Here is a 19,261-nt window from a genome sequence, read left to right on the forward strand (position 1 = left end):
ATTAATATTCTGAAATGAATAAGAAACACCGTTAGACTACTCACAAGTTCCTAAGTTAAAGTCTGAGTTGTTTAGTTTTTGGTATGTTTCTCCCTTCTGAAAAACAAAATGACGATTTGGAGTAAATAGCTTTGAGAATTGTGCATTTAATAATTATGGAACCTTTACATGTGCACTGTGATAAATTACTGTGATAAAGACCTCCAAACCAAAGGGGGTAGTTAAAAGTTGAAACTCTAGAAAGCCTATATTCATCCAATAGGTAACCATGGCCAGGTTTCCATGCAGCTTAGAAAGTCGATACTCTCTCTCACAGTCATTATTTATGTGACGTGTCACGCACACACCACGCACATTCCACACGCTATAGTAAGTACCATCTATCATGGGTACCTAAAAAGTCACACTCGTACCAAAATATGTATTAAATTAGCATAGCTATATTATTGCTACTGTCTACCGACAACTCTAGGCTTGAGCAAACTCATTAAGCAAGACTGGTTTTAAAGTATGAAAACATGAAAAAGAAAAAAAAAACTTGGTCTGCAAATTTGTTAAAAAGAGACAAATACAGGTGTTAAAAGCAGCTTGCTGCGATACTAATATACTACATAATGAAGTTCCAGAAGTCCCAGTGGACAGCACTGAGAAATGTGTTGAACTCGTGGGCTACCAATATACTGGTTCATCAATAACAAGAAGAACAAAATAGATACTATTACAAGCACATTCTACTGGTGACAGCCTTGCAGTGTCACTGCGGGATGATGATTCTTCTTCTTCTTCTTCTTCTTCTTCTTCTTCTGAATCCCGCAGTGACAGTGCTTTTTTTAAATTACATTTTGTTGGTTGGGATATGAGGCAGGCTCCACTTTCAGTGTTTTAACACAACCTAAACACTTAGTGGAAACCCAGTTTGAGAAAGCTGTACTACACGAAAACAAACAGCTCCAAAGTACCACCAAAATAGAGTCTGCCTATATTGTAATATTATGCGTCTATTGTAGTAACATTGTATCCTGATTTACCTAACTCAATTCATGGTTCTGGCATTTAGTGTCCTGGGAAGGCGTATTAAATTCTTGGGACACCTTTCTCAAAAAACGGGGTGACCTAGGGAACACAGGGACAGGTCTGACCTTAAGACCAACATGCTGTAAACCACAAACCATTCTGTTTTATTATTTGTCCAATTGACTTAGATAGAAATAAAGATTACAAACTAAATACAGTAACATAAACCTGTTTGTATATAAGAAAACTAAATAAATAACATCTAGAATGGTTCGAAAAAGCATTGAATAAATTGGCTTACTTGAGAACTTTTTAAATAATTAAAACCTGATGATACTGATTTGTTATATGCTGGTCTTTTGACTGGCCTCAGTAGGAGACATTTCACTGTATTTCTATGCTTGAAACATTTAAACCTAAATCATGTAACATGAAATGTTTATCAACAGTGCGGTTAATAACTTGAAATAACAGCATTTGGAAATGGCTGTGTTCCAGCTAAATAAGCCTGCTCTCATCCGAGAGCTGGAACAACATGTCTGCTGGCTGCGATGTCTCTCACACACACACACGCACGCACGCACGCACGCACGCTACCTCCTCAGTATCAGCCCATTTCAGAGAGACTTGCTTCCTGAAGTTTCTCGTTAGGTCTCAAGGTGACACAGCCTGGAAAACTGAACATGCAGCTGAAATCATTGAGTGTAATTAAGCCAAAACAGATGCAACCTTTGGAGGTTTTTATAGCAGTTTTTCATTTTTTTAAACGAAGTAGGTTGACTGGGGTCAGAAAGAATGTAAAGCAAAAACCATGTAAAACATACTTTAAATCTGGTTGTCATCCATTGGCTTGGAATAGGTGTCTCAGCAAGTAATGTAACTACCTGCACTATATCCCTCTGCAGTTTGAATATGTTTTGGAATGCAATTTCCATTTGCTGCAATTATTAAGTCTCCTAATGTTTACATACTTGCTTGCAGTAAATGAAGATTGTTTGGAGAAAATACAGTATATAAAACCTAGAGCAAAAAAAGGAGTGACATCTCGACCTGAATAATAAAGTATGTGCAGTATAATCAAGGTAATCAGCGATATATATATATATATATATATATATATATATATATATATATATATATATATATATATATATACACACACAGGCGATCCTCGATTTACGACGCTTCGATTTACGACGCACAGCACTTACGACTCTTTTGCTTTATTACCCTGCTTCAACTTTACGATGTCAATACTGCATTTACAACATAGCGAGACCTGAGCCATGCATTTTTTTGTTTATGTAACTGTTTTTTTTTTATTTATTTGCTGTTAACAATGTCTGATAAGAGCAACTGACTCAAAACAAAACATAAGCTGTGAACTCTGTTACATGATGAGGGCCTTAACTTAAGACGATCATAGTTCCAGCTAGGAGTACCGCATATACACACTGAATATGTCATTGGAAAGCCCCTAGTCTGTACTTCTAAACAAGCAAGGTAGCTGTGCGTAAACACCAGGCTGAGTGTAAAGAGTTAAATAAATATTTGCATGAATACAATATAATAATATTTGTAAAAATATATTATCTGGCCAAAGTGTCTGGAACATAAGAAGATTTAAAACATTGTTCCTGTGGAAAAATGTGCTTCGACTTACAACGCAACTTTCAGGAACCAATTGTGTTGTAAGTGTAAGGACTGCCTGTATACAGTGCCTATAGAATGCCTACACCCCTTTCAAAATTTTCACCTTTTGTTGCCCTATAGCCTGGAATTAAAACGCATTAAAATTGTTTTTTTTTTTCATTTACCTACACATCTTACCTCACAACCTCCAAGTGAAAAAAATATTCTAGAAATTTGTAGAAAATTAATTAAAAATAAAAACTGAAATAGCTTGGTTGGATAAGTGTCCACCCCCCTTGTAACTGCAGTCTTAAGTTAGCTCAGGTGTAACCAATCGCCTTCAAAATCACACACCAAGTTAAGTGGCCTCCACCTGTGTTAAATTGTAGTGATTCACATGATTTCAGGTAAATTCAGTAGTTCTGTAGGTTCCCTCTGGTGGGTAGTGCATTTCAAAGCAAAAACTCAACCACGACCACTATCAAAAGAACTCTGGGACAAAGTTGTTGAAAGGCATAGATCAGGGGATGGGTATTAAAAAAATCAAAGGCCTTGAATATCCCTTGGAGTACGGTCTAACAATTATTAAGAAGTGGAAGGTGTATGGCACCACCAAGACCCTGCCTAGATCAGGCCATCCCTTCAAACTGGATGATCGAGCAAGGAGACTGATCAGAGAGTCTACCAAGAGGCCAATGGCAACTTTACAAGAGCTAGAGGCTTTTATGGCCAAGACTGATCAAAGTGTCCATGTGACAACAATATCCCAAGCACTCCACAAATTTGACCTGTATGGTAGGGTGGTAAGAAGGAAGCTATTACTCAAGAAAGCCCACCTTGAATCCCACTTGAAGAATGCAAAAAAACACTCAGGAGATTCTGTAGCCATGTGGCAAAATGTTTTGTGGTCTGACGAAACTAATATTGACATTTTTGGCCTAAATGCAAAGTGTTATGTTTGGCGCAATCCCTACACAACGCACCACCCAAAGAACACCATCCCTATTGTGAAGCATAGTGGTGGCAGCATCATGTTATGGAATGTTTCTCATCGGCAGGGACTGGGGCACTTGTCAGGATAGAAGGGAAAATGAATATAGCAAAGTACAGAGAAGCCCTTGAGAAAAACCTGCTGCCCTCTGCAAGAAAGCTGAAACTGGGATGGAAGTTCACCTTTCAGCATGCAACGACCCAAAGCACACAGCCAAAGCTACACTGGAGTGGCTAAGGAACAAAAAGGTAAATGTCCTTGAGTGGCCCAGTCACAGCCCCAACCTAAATCCAATCAAAAATTTGTGGAATGACTTGAGGATTGCTGTCCATCAATGTTCCCCAAGGAACTTGACAGAGCTTGAACAGTTTTGTAAAGAAGAATGGTCAAATATTGCCAAATCTAGGTGTTCAAAGTTGGTAGAGACCTATCCCAACAGACTCACAGCTGTAATTGCTGCCAAAGGTGTTTCCACCAAGTATTAACTCAGGGGGGTGGAGATTTATCCAATTTTGATCTTTCAGTTTTGTATTTTAAATATATATATTTTTTTTTCCCCTTAACAGTGTGGAGTACGGTGTGTAGATAAGTGGAAGAAAATCATTTAAATGCATGAAACTCTGAGGCACTGACACAACAAAATGAAAAAAGTTCAAGGGGTTGCAAACTTTCTATAGGCACTGTATACATACACACACACACACACACACCCCCACACACAGTAGATGCAGGTTATTAGCAACCCTAATAAAGACAATTTCCAGTTATAAACAACATTTTCCCAGGAACCATTCCTGTCCCATAGTTTAATGTTAATGGAATTTTGATACTAATAACTGCACAATGCTTATTGCCAACTTTATTACTAGTTGCCAGTGCTACAGAGCGCACTTGCATGATTTATGCATATACTTCATGCAACTTTTATAACACACTGACTTTAGAACTGTGTATTTCTGATGAACTGAGTCAGAAGCGTGGCTTTGAAACTCGCTTCAAAGCTGCATGCAAAATTAAGATGGATTTACATCAGGAAGTGGTACATTGTAAAAAGCAGACAACATTGGACAATTTCTTATTTTAAAATTATGTTCCTTAGAATTGATTGTAAGCACAACACATATTTCGATGTTTGCTTTACTCATTGTGAGAACAATTGTAGTGCATTGTTGTGTAGTACTATTTAAGCCCACTCCCTTTTTTTTGTTTTACACACGCATGAAGTAAACAGTTCTATATTTGGGTATTTCGTATGCATTTCAGTGCCATATTTGTACAACTACAGTATATATCGTTGTTCCATATAAATACACTTAAAAATAGGGGCTTTTCGCTTATTGGCAACTTTCTGTTAATGATAACTTTTTGCTGGGAACCGAGAGGTTGTTAATAAGCGGCACCTACTGTATATTATTTTCACAAGAAGAATATTTCATTTGAAGTTCTACTGGATTTTTAAACGGTTTCCTTTTCATCTTTGATGTTCTGAACATTTATTTTCCTCTTGCACATGCATCATACTGCAGCATTTTCAACACAACTTAATAAGGGAATTGCAAAACCTTGCCCACTGATTTAACACAACAATATCGGGACATAACACAATACTGAACGTAACCAAGGGGTTTTGTAAACCAATATTACCAGTTTTTGTGGCGTGGCAGTGAAATAGATGGAACACAAAATGAAAAAACATAAAAACAATACTTTAATATACTTTTTTTTGTAGCAATTGTTGTTGTGGTACCCTTTTCTGCTGCAGTTTCATGGCAACAGCCCATACCTCCCCCCGACAAACTAATCTAGAGATTTCAAGCTTTGAAATGAGCCATGTTGTTGGCCTGTGCATGGAGGGTACACTTAACTCCTAAAATAGATCATTTTTCTGGTCTTGAATTCTAGCGACTCTTACATTGAGTGAGTCATAAATAGGGTGAAGCTGTTTGAGTTTCATCACATACAAATCCATTTCAGCTCCAAATGTATCAACAAGCCTGTTGTTTATTAACCCCCCCCCCCCATCTGTTTCTCCCTCTACGGATCTGGTCGGTCAGCTTCCTTGGCTTTATAAAGCTCCAAATTTGCAAGCAAAACCCTAGAAGTCGACCTTCACAGTAGCCTTTACAGTAGGTGCTGTTGCTGTTTTTTATACCCTTGAAGTTGTGTTACCCTGCTGTGTGCCAGCTGCTTTGAGGGAAGAACTCCAGGATGGATTAAGTTCACATGGTTTAGTTAGAATCCACAAGGACAACAATGCCGGGTTCAAGGGTCAAACTCCCCACCAGTCTGTGGCAGGTGTGAGCATCATCAAGAAGCACGAGTCTCCAGACTCCCGGCCAATTGTCTTAGACACAACTACTCAGTAGACCACATCTATGAATGGAAACTGCCTTCTTTTTACTTACTGCAAATGTGTTGCTGTGTTTTAGTGACAAAACAAATAATTCAAGAAAGCTGTGCATTATTACAGCTATACCCCTGTAGGCTTTGCCTCAACAGGTAGTGTCATGCAAATTGGCTCATATCTAGGCATGCACTGAGTTGGTTATTCCTTTGGTTTCATGTCTCACTCCTTGTGCTTGGGTAGAAGCGCCCCCATGCTTGAAGAGAAATACAAAGGCATGAAGCCCGAGATGTTTGCCGGGGATACAACAATAAATCATTTAATCAATGATTGATTGCCTCAATTAAGTATTCATAGATTGAGGAAGTGCCATTCTGCCCTATCTGGAGACTCCCGTATGTATGATATTACAAGCACAGGCATGTTTTCTGTTCTATTCGATGACTTTCATTTGCTTCTGGCTTTTTAATCCTAAAGGTTCAAGAGACATATTTGTCCCACAAATAAATATGCTGCTAACTTTCTTATTTGTGCAATGAGGTGCACAAAATGTGGTTTAAAATGTACTGACAGGTTGGATCTGGTCATTCAAACTGTCAGTTTCCTTGTGATACTTGAGTCACTCTCATTTTAAGAAGAAACCATTTCAATAACTGCTCGATCCCTTGTGTACTTTAAAGAGTAAGCAGTGGGGTTCCACCCCCACATGTTTAAACAGTGTACCTGTCATTGTTCTTTCATTGTTACCATCCTGACAAATTTTTATACTTGTAGCTTTAAACTAAGTTTCAAAGCTCTTTTCAAAATGCCTGCACTACTGCACTGGGGTTTGAGATCTGTCCTCTAAATCACTGTGGGAACAGCACTTAAAAACAAAATAAAAAACATATTAACAAGTGCTCTGGCTTTTCTGTTCAGTGCCACAACCTGGGTCGTTATCGCTGTGTTACCTGTTTGACAATGTGGACACTAATCCTGACACTATCAGTGCACTAGAGAGGACATTTTGAAAAGAGCTTTAAAACAGACTTTAAAATTTTATGACGCAAAGTTGTCAGGATGTTAACAACGACATGTACGTTATTTAAACAGTTGTAGCAATACAATATAACGCTATATTTTTCAGAACCCCACTACTTTCTTTTTACGGGGTTAGTAATAAAGGGTTTTCCCAATGCATATACAGACAGCAGTCAGATACACGTCAGTTACATTTTACCGTCCTTGTATTAAGAAACAAATCAATTCCCATTATATATATATATATATATATATATATATATATATACACACACACACACACACACACACACACACACACACATAACAAATTAATGCACTTGCCCGTCACACGGGATTTCTGACTCCACCAATTGTCTGATACAAAGCCTATCTTCAATGTTACAGTGTATTTGTTTATCTGTCACAGCCCGCATTTTTATTGTGCAGTTACACAGCGCTTCCTCCAATTTCACATAATGAAAATGCAGCAAAAAGTAAATAAGACAAGCTACGGTAATATAAAACAGTTAATTATTAAACAGTTTTAGATGCATTGTTTTGAATCTGTGATCTCTAGTTGCTTTTGTGCAATTTCATTTGCAAGTGTAACATTAGGGCTTTATCGAGCACTATATTCTGCAATTTTGAATACTGACTTTGGATACTGTTTTAATTCTGGAAAATGCTGTTTTTTGTTAAACTTTTGCTAAACTAAATTGTATTGCCTTTTACATTTTACGCAGTTCTGTGTATGGATAACATTTTGATTTCATTTTGCTTTTGGGTTGTTAATGGGGAATTTTACATACTGCTACAATACGTACCAGATTTAAAAGTATGTACTGTATTACAGTCCATGTGTTGTCTACTTCTGTTGAAAATATAGTACAGTACCAACAAAACCAAATACAGTAAATCTAAATAGAAGCCCACTTATTTTAAAACACAGTCCTTTCAGCTACTTATTTTTGACTTTTTTTCTGAAAAAAACGGACAAGTGTTGGAACGGGCCAAAATGAAATAATCAGATACGCATCACACTCGTTTAACCATCACTGAAGTCAACATTTTATATGGCCGAACATTTGTGATACCTGTATTACATTGCTATAGCTATGCACATACATGTTTTCAGTACTACACCCACCCCTCGTTATAGCTCCCCTCGATATACTGTGGATTCAGATACATCGCAGTTGTGGAGTTGGCTCCCCATTTTTACAGTCTAACTGCGCATGTCTTAGCTGCACTGTACATAGGCAATTTCACTTACAATTACTGTTCGTTTTATTTCGTACTGCACATCACAAACAAACATACACAAAACAATTAAAAACAAAGCATTAATATCATAGTGTTGTTATCATACACACACGCATTGTACAATAACACAAAGCAAATTAAATATCTACTTGCTGGAGCGGTTTTTATTTTAGCCAGTGAGGTGTTCTCTTGTGGCAGCAGCAATGCACTAGCATAAGTCACAGGGCAGCTCCCTCGCAACACGCCTGTTGGGAGTGGATTCTTTCAATGCAGCGGGTTTGTGCATCTGAGAAAGGAGAGGAAGACTCCTGAAATTTATTGGAGATTGAAGTTGATGAGAAGCAATTACCCTCCGCAATATAAACTAAAACCACGTGCTGCTTTTTATACGAAAAATAACAACAAGGGGATATCGTAGAGGATTTATACTGGAGCCTGATGGCTGCCATAAAACGAGGAAGTGGTTGTACAGCATTTGTTATTGGTCTGTTTGTTTTTCTATGGGTCTCTCACTGTATCGAGGCCCTCGATATATAGCAGATTTATATTGGACCCGACACCCGCGATATATTGAGTGGGTGGTGTACTTGAAAGCTTTTCTTTTTTTTTTTGGCTTCTTCCTTTTGAATAATAAAGTGTTCTCAATGCATTGATTATAGCCAGTCTCATGTTCCATTATTACCAGCCTCATGTTCCATTATAACCAGTCTCATGTTCCATTATAACCAGTCTCATGTTCCATTATAACCTGGCTGGTGTCCCATTATAACCTGGCTGATGTTCCATTAGAATCAGTCTTATGTTCCATTAAAACCAGTCTCATGTTCCATTATAACCTGGCTGATATACCATTATAACCAGTCCAATGTTCCATTGTTCCATTATAACCTGGCTGACCTCTTCTCACTCCCTATTGTCTTCCATCCTCCTGAGTTTTTGTAAAGCTGAAAGCTATTGGCTGATCTCAACATACAATTATACAAATATGCCAATTAAATACATTCTATAATTGGCAGATTTACTTTCCAACAATCAAGACTTTCATCTGACAAGTGTTTCGTCAAGCCTCATTATCATAACGTCTATTATTATCTTAACGCCTGAACGCCTATTATAATTATACCATTGAGGGGCTAATCATTGAGAAATGGTGCAGAACAGCCTGAGGCCATGATGTGGATTCAGTACTTTCAACCCCAGTAACATTTCAACAAAAACTGCACAGTGACAACAGCAGCAGTGAAAAATGACATAATTCTTATAGAAGGCAAAAATTGATTTAAAAAGCCCTTACTACACCTTTAAGTTTTAGCAAACTCATGAAATGAGCTGGTGGGGTCAGCTGGTTAATGAAGTGCCTTCCTAGCCTGGCCTTTCACCCCCCAAGACCCCGACCCAAGCTCAAGCGACATCATACACTGTTATGTAAATGTAATCGCACTGGAGAGTGCCTGGTCAGTCCCAAGAGGAGGGGGCACACATTGTAAAACCAGCCTGTCCACACACAGCTGAAAGAAGGCAGCAGCACACATGTGCCTCTCTTCAAGGGAACAGTAAAGGGGTGGGAACAAACAGTTGTTAATGCGTGTGTGGTATTATTATTAAATACCAACAAGGCATCACATTTTTGTATTAAATTCTCCTGTTTCTCATCACAAAATAAATACAGTCCGAAGAGTCTATACAAGAACTAGGAAGATTTTGAACTTAATTACTAAACTGTGTGCCTATGCAAAACTGAACTGGTGTCCTTTATCTTACATGTGCCTTGAAAGTCATTGCACAATAAGGTTCAGTGTGCACGTGCGCGCACACACACATGCACACATTCACTGCGGCTATAAGAAACATCTCTTAGACTTAATGCAAGCTGAAAAGGCACAATCACGCTCTGAACCCCTTTCCTGGAAAAACATAATAGTTTCTTTAAATATGTTTCTCTGGTTTCCTGATTTACAAGATTCCCACTGAGGGAGAAATATCCACTCTTGAGTGGCTTAACAAAACTAGGTCACGTTATGTTTAAAGGTCATTTGTTTCAGTTTATTACCTGTTAAAACTTGCTCACCAGTGTAACAGGACGGAGGCTCAGTGGGAACCAGCGACCGCGCACACTGCAAGCAAGCACCTTAGCCACAGTGCAAAAGAGCGGGGCTCGTCTGCATTCCTGGCATAGAGCTTTTAACCTCATCTCATCTCACCGACAGAAGACTGTGTAGGCAGTGTATCACACAACATTGTCAGCTATAGTAGCATACAAACAAATGGTGTTCACGTTATGAAAAGCATTTCTAAACAAATACAAAAGGGCAGGTTAAACTGCTGAGCAAACACCAGGGCCCTACTTGGGATTAGAGTTGTCACTTATTACACTTAGCTATGCTTTTACTTATGGGAATACATTTATTTTATTTTTTTAACACTGGATAACAGATTTCAATGTGATGAGAAATAGCCCACAGTTCTTGTAGGCCGATATAAGCAATTTCTATCTGTGGCCTATGTTGCTTTTTTGAACAGAGAAGTGTCAAATCATGCTTTGGAGTGTCAAATCACTTTTGAAGGAATATTGTAAACCAAAATGACTACAATAGACAGCTAGGGGAATATGGTCAATTATCTCCTATGGAACCTCTCAGGATGGAACCAAAAAAACAGTAAAACAATGAAACAATAAACCATGGCAACCCCATTGTGGCTTGCTCCTTGGATCCTGACAACGAAGGGTGAGGAGGAGGGGGGAGCAAGAGAATAATAAATAAAAACAACGCTGAGAAGGTGATCTGTTTGCCAAGGTTGTTAACAGTGTCACCCTGCATTGATAATGTTACTGGCGAATAAAACACTGAACAGGCACTTTGTTCCATTTCTTCACTAATGGCACCAAACGGGAGTCTGAGCTGAATTTTATGAAGCGTGTCAGCTAAAGTGGGCAGGCAGCATTTGAGCAAGGGACAGCGAGAGAAGGAGAAGGAGACAGAGAGGGAGAAAAAGCTCCACAAGGGGACTACTCACTTGCGGTTGCTAAAACTTAAAGGTGTAGTAAGGGCTTTTTAAATCCATGTCTTACTTTCTATAAGAATGATGTCATTTTTCACTGCTGCAAAACTAAAGAAAAAAGGTGTCCAAAGCTGTCCCCTTCCATTCCTGGTCTTTGTTCCAACCCTGCTCTAAATTGTTTAATTGACCCAGACCCTGAAAGTAGTTCATTTTACATCATTTTATCTCTAGTCCTCCAGGACCGTGACTGGGCACTCCTGCTACAGAGCAACTTTCTTCCTTTCTTTCTTTCTTTTTTCTTTTTCACCAAATGATGTCAGAGAGTGAGTAATGCTAATTAGTTTGACCTTGAAAGAACTTTTTATACAGTACTTTGGTTAATATACTCTGATTTCCCTGGTAAACAAACCCTTATAACATAGTAAAAACATAGCAAAGTGTAAAAAAAACCATAGTGAAAGTATTAAAGAACAGCGAGGTAAGGTAAAGCATATTAATAAATATGGCAAACCAGTAACCATCGGAAAAGTAAAAATACTATGGTGAACTTTTATAAGAGATGGAACATGTCTGGCTGCTAATTCAAGACTGGGTACTTGCTACAGTGGTTGAGGGTCCCAAAAGACAGGAATAAAACAACATGGTTTTGCATTAAAACAACATAAACATCAGCCTCAAAAGTCTACACAGGCAGATCCGGGATCTGAGGGGCTAATCATTGAGAAATGGTGCAGAACAGTCTGAGCCCATGATGTGGATTCAATACCTTCCTCTCAGCCTGTGGTGGCCCCACACTCTTTTGACATTGTTATGGCAGGTGCTTCATTGTTATGGCAGGTGCTTCTGTTTCTTTTCAGTGAGGTAATGATCATTTATGTTTAGAAGGCTTTCTACACCACTTAAGTCCAGCTCAACGTTCTTGATGCACATGAACAGCAATGTGTATTTAAACTTAGGAATAGACGCTCTTCTCTCATTTGCCCAAATAACTATGTGACTGCTATCTCCAAATTAGGTGCAAATAACCTGCAAATAAAAACAAACAATGGCTCTAAGCCCAGACAGTTGTAAATGGCATGAATGCACAGCGTTTCAATGTAAGCACATTTTATTTGTTGAGACACTGTTGCTTGTTAATAGCTTTTTCTCCAAACGCAATTTTACGAATGAGAGGAGGCCATTCTGGCCACCAGTGCTAGCTTGGAAAAAAAGGGTATCCTTCCCTCTGTCCTAAATTTATCTTCTCTTAATTTCCAGCTGTATCAGCGCATCCTGGTTTCTGTGCTGTGTTAATATATGCACTAGGGGTTAACTCTGTCAACTTATTTTAAGATGCTAAAGAGTAAGTAGCAGGATTCCGAAAAAATATATCGTTACACGTCCCTGTGTGTTGCTACAACTGTTTAAATAGCGTACCTGTCATTTTTCATTTAATTGTTAACATCCTGATAACTTTTTACACTTATAACTTTAAAGTCTGTTTCAAAGCTCTTTTCAAAAAGCGCTCTAGTACACTGATAGTGTCAGTATTATTGCCCACATTGTCAAACAGGTAACACAGCAATAACGATCCATGATGTGGTACAGAACAGAAAAGCTACAGCACTTCTTGTTAATTTTTATTTATTTGTTTATTTATTTTTTAATTGCTCTTCCTGCAGTGATTAAGAGTACACATCTCAAACCCCAGAGCACTAGAGAAGTCATTTTTCAATCAAGTAAGTCCCCCCCCCTCACAACACTGTATAAAGATGCCAATTTTTTAACTGGACTAAGAACATGTTTATTGTTTAAATACTTACATTTGCAGCTATGGCCAAAAGTTTTGCATCACCTAGAATTTTAGTATTGAGGCATAATTGAAAAAAAACAAAAAAAAAAACAATATGAACATAATTTAGATGTTTTATCTAACATCATGTAATCAAAGAAACAAGAAACTGATATCACAAAAGTCTGCCGGAAGCCATAATAGTAGTACAGTATTTCATGTTAGATTTCGAAATGTCACATTTTAAAATTTTTGTCAGTTTTCCATAAAGTATATGGAAAACTACAAGCTTTTATGAAGCAAAATTAGATAATTCTATAGGGGAATGCAAAACCTTTGGCCCTAGCTCTTATGACAACACTGTGGCCCAGGATCTTGCCTCATGGCCAACAGGAGCTGGCCTCTTTTTTTAAAGGCAGTGTCAGTGAAAGGGGTTCAGTATTCTTGGTACCTGTGAGCTCAATGTCTCGGACACTCTCCTGGCCCCCACTTTGCTAGCTGTCTGCAGGTTGATGGGGACTGTCTGCGGAGGCTCTGGACTCGCTGCCTTCTGTCCGTTATTGTGTACGGTAACCATGGGGACAGGATTCTTTGCCGGCACCACCGGCACCACAGAAATCGCTATGCTCTGGTTGGGTGGCTTGATGAGGGAAATGGGTTTGGTATTCACAACAGGACAACTTCTTACCGCAAGCTTCTGTGAAGACAAAACAGGGAGGTGGTGCTTTTTATTAACATCTCATCTTGCATCACATAAACACATGCATGTATAGAACTATATATAGACACACACACACACACACACACACACACACACACACACACACACACACACACACATTGACTGCAGCTTCTTTCTGCTAATGTGTATAGAGAATGCACAATGTGTAAAGGGCCTTGGAGCTTGTGATAAATTAAACCATTCTCATCATTCAGAGGCCCATTCAGAGGTCTTGCACTCCTCCTTGTGCTTTGTGGTTTAATGTCTCACTGTAATTCCTATGTTGTTTGTTTACTACCTTCTGCCATACTTTAGCCTTATCTGCCCTTCCAGTTTGTATGCATTCTCTAAAGATATTCAGTTGCCAGCACAGTAGCTTCCCCCCAGCTCAGGGAGGCAAAGCAGAAATGGACAACACTGGTGCGTGAACTGTACTCTTGGGTTGAGGTGGACAGCATGTATGAGGCTATGTGTTGAGGTCATTCAAAAGGAAGAGGCACAATCAATCCAATAGTTTTTCTTTTTATTAAACTCTACTGAGTTAGCTAACCATGGCAGAACTGCAAACTGGATTACCTTTACACTGATGACCACTGTGATATGAAGCCGCAAAAGAGTGAATGTATGCGATGGATGAGCAGGCAGACTCAGTACTGTCTGCAGCAGTGCACACAGGCAGAGAGCAGGCTGGAATAACTATGCTAGTCACATCCGTGACAGCTCTTTGAAGAGCATGCTGCTGCACATTTCAGACTCATAGAACACCGTGTTCTGCACAAATCAAGATGTAATGTATGATGGATTCGAACTGCTACCTTCCAGCTCGTGTCTTTTAGATTTTTTTTAATTAATGTTTTTTAAAGTGATTTTTTTTTTTTTTTAACCATTAATGTCAAATTTTGTTTTATTAGGTTTATTATAATAACAAAAATTTAGTTTTAATAAAAGATTCACTTTTACAAAAAACACCTATATTATTTCTGATACCTTTATTTCTTTTGGGTTTTAAAGATTTTCAATGCTCTTTTGTAATTTGTATACTGGGAATAGAGTTTGTTGGGTCAATAAAATATACAGAATAGTGTGGAAGGGATTTATTTCCCTCAAACTTTCATGTACTGTATATAAATTACAGTTTTATTTTCCACACATTGTAAACAAAGCGTTTATAAAATATAATACAACAAAATTAAAAAATAAATTAAAATTTATACTATATATATATATATATATATATATATATATATATATATATATATATATATATATAATATATATATTATATATATATATATATTGTATATAATTATTATTTTAAAAAATATATAATTTGGTCAAATCAAACTAGAAACTTTCTTTCTCCCTCGTACTTTCTCTCTCCCTTTCTTTTATTCTTTCGATTATATGCAGTTTTGCTTAATAAGCAACCCTGTTTCAAAGTTCACTTGTTGATGAATCAAACAATACAATTATATTAGTTCAACGCCAATGGAGACAGTATGCTTGAAACACCCCTCTGCCTCCCCTGCCCAAAGCAGTACTAAAGAAAATCAAGCAAATCACTGCAAAAACATGAACACAACCACTCACAGAATCAGAATCAATAAAACACTTTTCTTTTTTAAAAAGAACAAGGAGAAAAGACACAGGAGACCGGGCAGCATGTTCTAATTTAGAATGGTACCGTAGATATCGCTGTGAAAGAACGTGGAACTGATGCACACAACCATATTAATCACAAAAGAACAACAGGGGAGGGGGTTCTTATAGTTTTAGTTTCATTTAGTGCCACAGAGAGGCTGTAGATGTAGGTAAATCAAGAGGAACAACCCACTGGGGCCTGCTGTCTGTCTATGGGGAGCAGCAATGTGCTGTACATTTAGGGAAATCTTTGTTGAATTCAGCAGCCCTACAGTGGCCTTCCATTTTCTGTATTCAGGGAAAATATTGATGGAATGGAGAGATTCACACATTCCCCCCAAAATGTATATATTTATGCTGCTTCATGGTTTGTTTTCATTTTGCAAGTGCTTATTATTCAGTGATAGGAGTTCTTAATTAATTATCATTTATGTCACCAGTATAATTGACATTTGGCACTGCCTCTGTGCAAGGTTTGGGAGTGTTCAGCACTAATTTCTTCCTGCCTAAAACAGTGAGTTAAACAGTAGGGAACATTTTCTGTTTCATGGGGGGAATAAATTACCGATAAATTACCGATTTCTATACTGACCTCATTATAGAAATTCCACCTAGCTCAAGCTTGCTCAAAGGTCAAACATGACTTTTTTAAACATGCCAGATATCTATGTGTGCTGTAAAAGTAACAGATGATAATAAAAAGAGCACAGCATGTAATTGGATAAAAAAAACAAAAAACAAAAAACAGACACAATTAAATTCAAAGTGCATTTCATTAGCCTGCATCAATACTACAATATACTAATAGACAGACATGACATTATTATTTAGATAAATATATCAACAGTGTAAAAAGCCATGCATGTTCTTAGTAAAAATCAGCACTCAGCTAAAACTGTGAAGAAAACTGTTTTAAACGGCCTATAGCTTGTAAAATCTGGTAATATTTAGTTAGAAATATGAAAACCAGATAATAAAAAAGGAGAAAACGCATTCCCCTCTGACTGTACCGATGTGTCCGGTACAGTACTGGCTGTCTCCTTGTGGTACTGGATCCTCACAGTGATGGTGTGAACCCGATCCTGAAATCCACTCTATCCCGAGCAGGCTGACAGTGACTGTGCTTTGTTGTGATTAAACCCGTCGAAAACATTTTCAAACAAACTTCAGGCTCTTGTATGAAATCTCACTAGAATTTGAAACACATAGTCTTACAAAAAAAATAATTAAACTAAATCACAGTCAAGGTAAATACAGCTATTACCTTGATAAACTAAACCCCCTCCGTAAAATAAACACTGATCAATTCTGAAAAATATAACACCTCATTCCTGCCTATAGCTGTATTTTTTTTTAATGTGCCGTTTTTATAGTTTAAAAACAAAACATGTTGATAGACCCGTGTTGTTAGATTATTGAAATCACACAAACAAAAGCGGTGCTGCTATAAAACATACAAAGTGTTTGTTATTTTTAGAGCTGTTGAGCTCTGCTGTATTTTCTCTGCACAGATCGCATCTACACACAAAGGATTAGATGCACTAGAATTGGGATGAAGGCTTGATTTCTCATATGTGATATAGAATTTAGTTTGTGACGGCACCAACGACGATTCTCACATATTTCCAAAGAATGCTGCAGCAATAATACAACCAAACATCAGGGGACCAATGTGGGAGTCGATCTGTAAAGGCCCCATAGCTCACAGCTGCCCCTGAAGCCCTACAGAACACCCAGTCTAAATATTCTTCTGGCCTTGAGTTCAGTTCAGCAGTGCATGCTGCTGAATGTTGTGTTTTGACTGAAGGAAAGCAATCGATATTGACTGGAAGGCATTTGATATTCAGGGTTATTGCTGTGTCGCACATGACTCTCGTGAGTGCGCTCAGACATTCATTTTTCAATCACTATTGACTCTTCCCAAGTCTGAACAGGCTCAATGTTTGTAATGTCATTTTCTCCTCATGGATAAGGCAGCCACATGAAGGTTTGAATCAATAGCAGCACGTGATATTTATTCCAAAAAACAAGGCTCTGAATATATTCAGAAACTGAAAGTGCTTGTGCTGGTCGCCTTGTTACTGTTATGTCTGCAATACTTTGACCACAGTTACAGAACATTGATAAACTGGTGGCATTAATTAGACCCCAGGTATTGATGCTATGTTGCGAAGAGAGAACACGTGGCTCATATTATTGAATATTCTCTGCGTGACCAACCTTTCCAAAAACAATATATTTATATACTTTTTTATGGTATAAATTCCCTATATCTCATTTGTGTTCTGATTCATTCTATGTGATTAATCGCCTTCTATACTCATAAACTGGTTTAAGAAATGTTTTGTTAAGGACTGTGTTTATTACATGAAGTATGCGGTTTACAAAATATTTTTCAACCGTTTTCTAAAAAACTTGAACTAGGTGATTACTGAAGGTAAATAATACGCTTGGATATTGCTTCAATCGTTATACTGCAGGCAATAAGAATACTTCTCAGAATTACCTTTTTGCATTTGTGCAACACCCCTGAGGGTGCAGGATGTGCTTCCTAACTTTTCTTGATAAATCTTTTCCCCTGCTTTTTTTTTCAAAGCCTCTAGTGAGAAAGAAAGAGATTTCCTGAGGGGCTTCCACCGAGGATGAGAGCGATGGTTCACACAATGCTGAAACCACTGCGAACATGAGGAAATTCACTGGGATTCGAAGAGCGCTGTGTCTGTGTTGTTATGGTGATAGGTTCAAATTACTGCAGTTGGTATCTCTGCTTTTTTTCATGTTGTAACGATTGCTGTTGCTGCCAAACCTATTATTTTGAACCACTTACCAGCAGAGTAGAATACAAGGATGGGAAAATGGAGTGCATTCGGAAAGGTACAGCAATTGTGTTTAAGCAGGAAAACAGAAGTTAGCGTTAGGTACTGTCTGTGCCTCAATGTGCACCACATAAGAAGTGCACTTTTCTGGCTATCCGCTATCTTATATGGGAGTCCAGTGCAATGTGTGAAGCACAGTGCAGCTGAGTTTTTTTTTTATTCTGCAAACATGTTCTGCTGCCTCCGTACTGTATGTGTCTGCCAGACCTACTTACTGTATAGAGAAGTGTGAAAGATTTAATATCTCTCTGATTTGAGAGATCTGTAAAATGATACATTTGGGTTTTGCACTAATCAAATCCCTGCTACACAATTTTCTGCCACGGAAAACTACTTTTAAAAGTCTGGCAATTGCCTGCCACAATTTTTACAAGAAATCAATTTAAATGCAAATCATTTAATTTTAATTTTGCGGTTTGTTCCACTGAGGCATTTTTACGTAGTAAAGAAATAGCATATCACGACTGTACAAAGTACATACAGCAGGGGGCATTAATAGATAGGAGGGTCTCTGGTAAATAAACATACATGCTGGGGCCCTTTACTGATGATCTGTAAAGAAATCCCTGGAAAGAAATCTTACAAATTGTTGCACAGTATTACATCCATCTCAGAGGTTCAGGTACTACTTCAACTCAATGACATTTGTGGGTTTTCGAGCATAAACTGCTTGTTTCAGTCCTGCCACAACATCTCAATGGGGTTTAGGTCTGGACTTTGACTAGACCATTCCAAAACTTTAAATTTCTTGTTCTTCAACCATTCTGATGTAGACTTGCTTGTTTGCTTTGGATCATTGTCTTGCTGCATGACCCAGCTGTGAATCAGCTTCAGCTCATGTACAGATGGCCTGATATTCTCCAATAAAATTCTCTGATAGAGAGCACAATTTATGGTTCCTTCAATGATGGCAAGTTGTCCAGCTCCTGATGCAGCAAAGCATCCCCAAATCATGACACCACCACCACCATGCTTGACCATTGGTATGAGGTTCTTGCTGTGTAAT

General features: G+C 38.0%; 1 protein-coding gene across 2 annotated transcripts in view; it reads right to left on the minus strand.

Annotated features, from left to right (window-relative positions):
• The window catches only part of LOC121319513 (PHD finger protein 21B-like), a 106,545-nt gene that overhangs the window by 31,227 nt on the left and 56,057 nt on the right, over window positions 1–19,261 (minus strand). For both annotated transcript variants that reach the window (XM_041257013.1, XM_041257014.1), the window contains one exon: window positions 13,469–13,714. In XM_041257013.1, the coding sequence (XP_041112947.1) occupies window positions 13,469–13,714 (246 nt within the window). The remainder of the gene's footprint in view (window positions 1–13,468; window positions 13,715–19,261) is intronic.

The sequence above is a fragment of the Polyodon spathula genome, chromosome 8, assembly GCF_017654505.1.
Source record: "Polyodon spathula isolate WHYD16114869_AA chromosome 8, ASM1765450v1, whole genome shotgun sequence".
In the NCBI taxonomy this organism is placed as follows: domain Eukaryota; kingdom Metazoa; phylum Chordata; class Actinopteri; order Acipenseriformes; family Polyodontidae; genus Polyodon; species Polyodon spathula.